The 2,967-nt window shown below is 62.2% G+C and overlaps 1 protein-coding gene across 1 annotated transcript in view; it reads left to right on the forward strand.

Annotated features, from left to right (window-relative positions):
* Window positions 1-2,967, forward strand: part of LOC103810588 (phosphatidylinositol 4-phosphate 3-kinase C2 domain-containing subunit beta-like) — a gene marked incomplete at both ends in the record, with an annotated part of 4,823 nt that overhangs the window by 434 nt on the left and 1,422 nt on the right. Inside the window, 8 exons of the mRNA XM_009083495.1 lie at window positions 587-775; window positions 896-989; window positions 1,064-1,158; window positions 1,235-1,415; window positions 2,065-2,172; window positions 2,259-2,351; window positions 2,474-2,603; window positions 2,845-2,967. The exon at window positions 2,845-2,967 is cut by the window's right edge and continues 6 nt beyond it. Of these exons, the coding sequence (XP_009081743.1) occupies window positions 587-775; window positions 896-989; window positions 1,064-1,158; window positions 1,235-1,415; window positions 2,065-2,172; window positions 2,259-2,351; window positions 2,474-2,603; window positions 2,845-2,967 (1,013 nt within the window). The remainder of the gene's footprint in view (window positions 1-586; window positions 776-895; window positions 990-1,063; window positions 1,159-1,234; window positions 1,416-2,064; window positions 2,173-2,258; window positions 2,352-2,473; window positions 2,604-2,844) is intronic.

The following is a 2,967-nucleotide window of genomic DNA, read 5'->3' on the forward strand; positions in this document are numbered from 1 at the left end:
TGCACGGTTGGCTCGGGGGTGCCCAGGCAGGGGCACAACCAGGTGCAGCTCTGGCACCCCTGAGCATGGGGTTCAGCTCCTGGCTGGGACAGGGGGATGCAGCAGGGTCCTGCTCTCCATCAACCCCTCTTTTCTGTGGGTATAGCCCTGGTGGGGATGCAGGGAGGGTGTTATCAGCGTTCCATACGCTGTGGGTGGGGAGGGCAGAGGGATCACACATCTCCAGTCTGCCAGGCCCATCTCATCCGTGTGTGATGGGGACACAGAGGTGCCACGTCCCCATCCTGCCAGTCCTGTCTCATCTGTGTGTGGTGGGAACAGAGGGATAACACCTCCCTACACTGCCAACATCCATGTGTGGGGGGGGCACAGGGATACAACCTCCCCATCATCCTTCCAGCCCCATCCCATCCAAGCATGGGCACAGAGATGCCAACTCTCCAGCCTGTTATCCCCATGCTATCCGTGCATGCTGGGACACAGAGATGCCAACTCTCCAGCCTGACAGCTCCATCCCAGTGGGGACAGAGGGATGCCACCCATGCCATCCCCTCCCTGGTGCCAAACCTGATCCATGCCCCCCTAGGCTGACGGACGCGGATCGCCAACGGCTGTGGGAGAAGAGATGCCACTGCCACGCGGCGCCTGGCGCCCTGCCCATGCTGCTGGCCAGTGCACCCAGCTGGGACTGGGGCTGCCTGCCTGACATCTATGCCCTGCTCAGCCAGTGGACCTCCATGAGCCACCAGGATGCCCTGGGGCTCCTGCATGCCACGTAAGCCGCCCATGGACTGTGGATGCACACCGTGGTACTGCCACAGCCCCGTGCAGGCAGAGGGTGGCAGTGCTGGGGATGCTGAGGATGCTGTCCCCATCACACCTGTCCTGGATGCAGGTTCCCAGACCAGGAGGTGAGGAGGACAGCTGTGCAGTGGATCGACTCCATCTCCGACACAGAGCTGCTGGACTACCTGCCCCAGCTGGTCCAGGTGTGTGGTGGGACTGGGATGTGGCGTGGGGTGCCTGCCAAGCCCACTGTGCCCCAACACTGTCCCCTCCCCAGGCCCTGAAGTACGAGTGCTACCTGGACAGCCCCTTGGTTCGCTTCCTCATGAAACGAGCCATCTGCGACCTGAAGATCACCCACTACTTCTTCTGGTGGGTTTTGGTGGGGCTGGGAGAGGCAGGGGGGCACCCTGGGGCTCTCCTGACCCCGTGCCCCTGCCCTGAGCAGGCTCCTGAAGGATGGCCTCAAGGACTCCCAGTTCAGCATCCGCTACCAGTACCTGCTGGCAGCTCTGCTGTGCTGCTGTGGGAAGGGGCTGCGGGAGGAGTTCGACCGGCAGTGCCTGCTGGTCAGCACCCTGGCCAGGCTGGCACAGCAGGTGCGAGATGCCACCCCCTCTGCACGCCAGGTGGGTGCCAGGGTGCTGGGAGGGGGGCACAGGGGGCTGGGCTGAGTGTCAGCCCCTTGTCCCATGCCCACCCTGTTCTATGCCCATCCCATTCCATCCCTGCTCAATCCCGTGACCATCCTTTCCCATACCTGCTCTACCCCATGCCACCCTCATCCCATCACCATTCCATGCCCATCTCCTTCATGCCCATCCCATCCCATTCCCACCCAAACCTGTGGTCACCCTGTCCCAAACCTACCCCCATCCCGTGCCCATCCCATGCCCACCCCATCCCATGCTCATCCCATGCCCATCCTGTCCCATTCCCACCCCATCCCATGCTCATCCCATGCCCATCCTGTCCAATGCCCACCCCATCCCGTGCTCATCCCATGCCCATCCTGTCCCATGCCCAGCCCATCATTCCCACCCCATCCCATGCTCATCCCATGCCCATCCTGTCCCATTCCCACCCCATCCCATGCTCATCCCATGCCCATCCTGTCCCATTCCCACCCCATCCCATGCTCATCCCATGCCCATCCTGTCCCATTCCCACCCCATCCCATGCTCATCCCATGCCCATCCTGTCCCATTCCCACCCCATCCCATGCTCATCCCATGCCCATCCTGTCCAATGCCCACTCCATCCCATGCCCACCCCCAGGGCATCCTCCGTGAGGGTCTGGAGGACGTCAAGCAGTTCTTCAAGACTCACGGGTCGTGCCGGCTGCCGCTCAGCCCCAGCCTGCTGGTGAAGGGCATCGTGCCCAGGGTGAGTGCCAGAACTGGGGGGCACTGGGGGGCTCCTCTGCCAGCACCCAACTCATCCTGATGGGCTGTACCTTCCTCCTGTGGCAGGACTGCTCCTACTTCAACTCCAACGCTGTCCCGCTGAAGCTTTCCTTCCAGAACGTTGATCCCCTTGGGGAGAACATCCGAGTCATCTTCAAGGTGAGTTTGTCACCTGTCTCCTTTGGTGATGCCCAACCCCTGGCACACCTACCCCAACCCTTTGGGGCTGGCTTGGCTTCTCCCTGGCTGCCCCCCAGCTCTGCTGGTTCTCCCCATCGCAGTGTGGCGATGACCTGCGGCAGGACATGCTGACGCTGCAGATGATCAGGATCATGAACAAGATCTGGGTTCAGGAGGGGCTGGACATGCGCATGGTCATCTTCCGCTGCTTCTCCACCGGCCGTGGGCGAGGTGAGATGGCACTGGGGTGTCCCCAGGTGACATCAGGACACAGGTAGGGCTGGGGATGGCGTGGGAGGTCCCGAGGCTCTGCTGGAGAGGAGCTGCAGTAGGTACCTGTGATCCACCTTCGCTCTGGTCCTACCAACCCATGTAGGAACGTGGCTTTACACATCAATAGTGACGTCTGGGTTAGTGGCAAAGGGGTCTGGGGTGGGTTGGAAGGGTCTGACCCTGCTGTCCCGGCTGCCAGGCATGGTGGAGATGATCCCCAACGCCGAGACCCTACGCAAAATCCAGGTGGAGCACGGCGTGACGGGCTCCTTCAAGGACCGACCGCTGGCAGACTGGCTGCAGAAACACAACCCCGAGGAGG

The sequence above is a fragment of the Acanthisitta chloris genome, unplaced genomic scaffold (genome assembly GCF_000695815.1).
Source record: "Acanthisitta chloris isolate BGI_N310 unplaced genomic scaffold, ASM69581v1 scaffold12191, whole genome shotgun sequence".
Lineage (NCBI taxonomy): Eukaryota > Metazoa > Chordata > Aves > Passeriformes > Acanthisittidae > Acanthisitta > Acanthisitta chloris.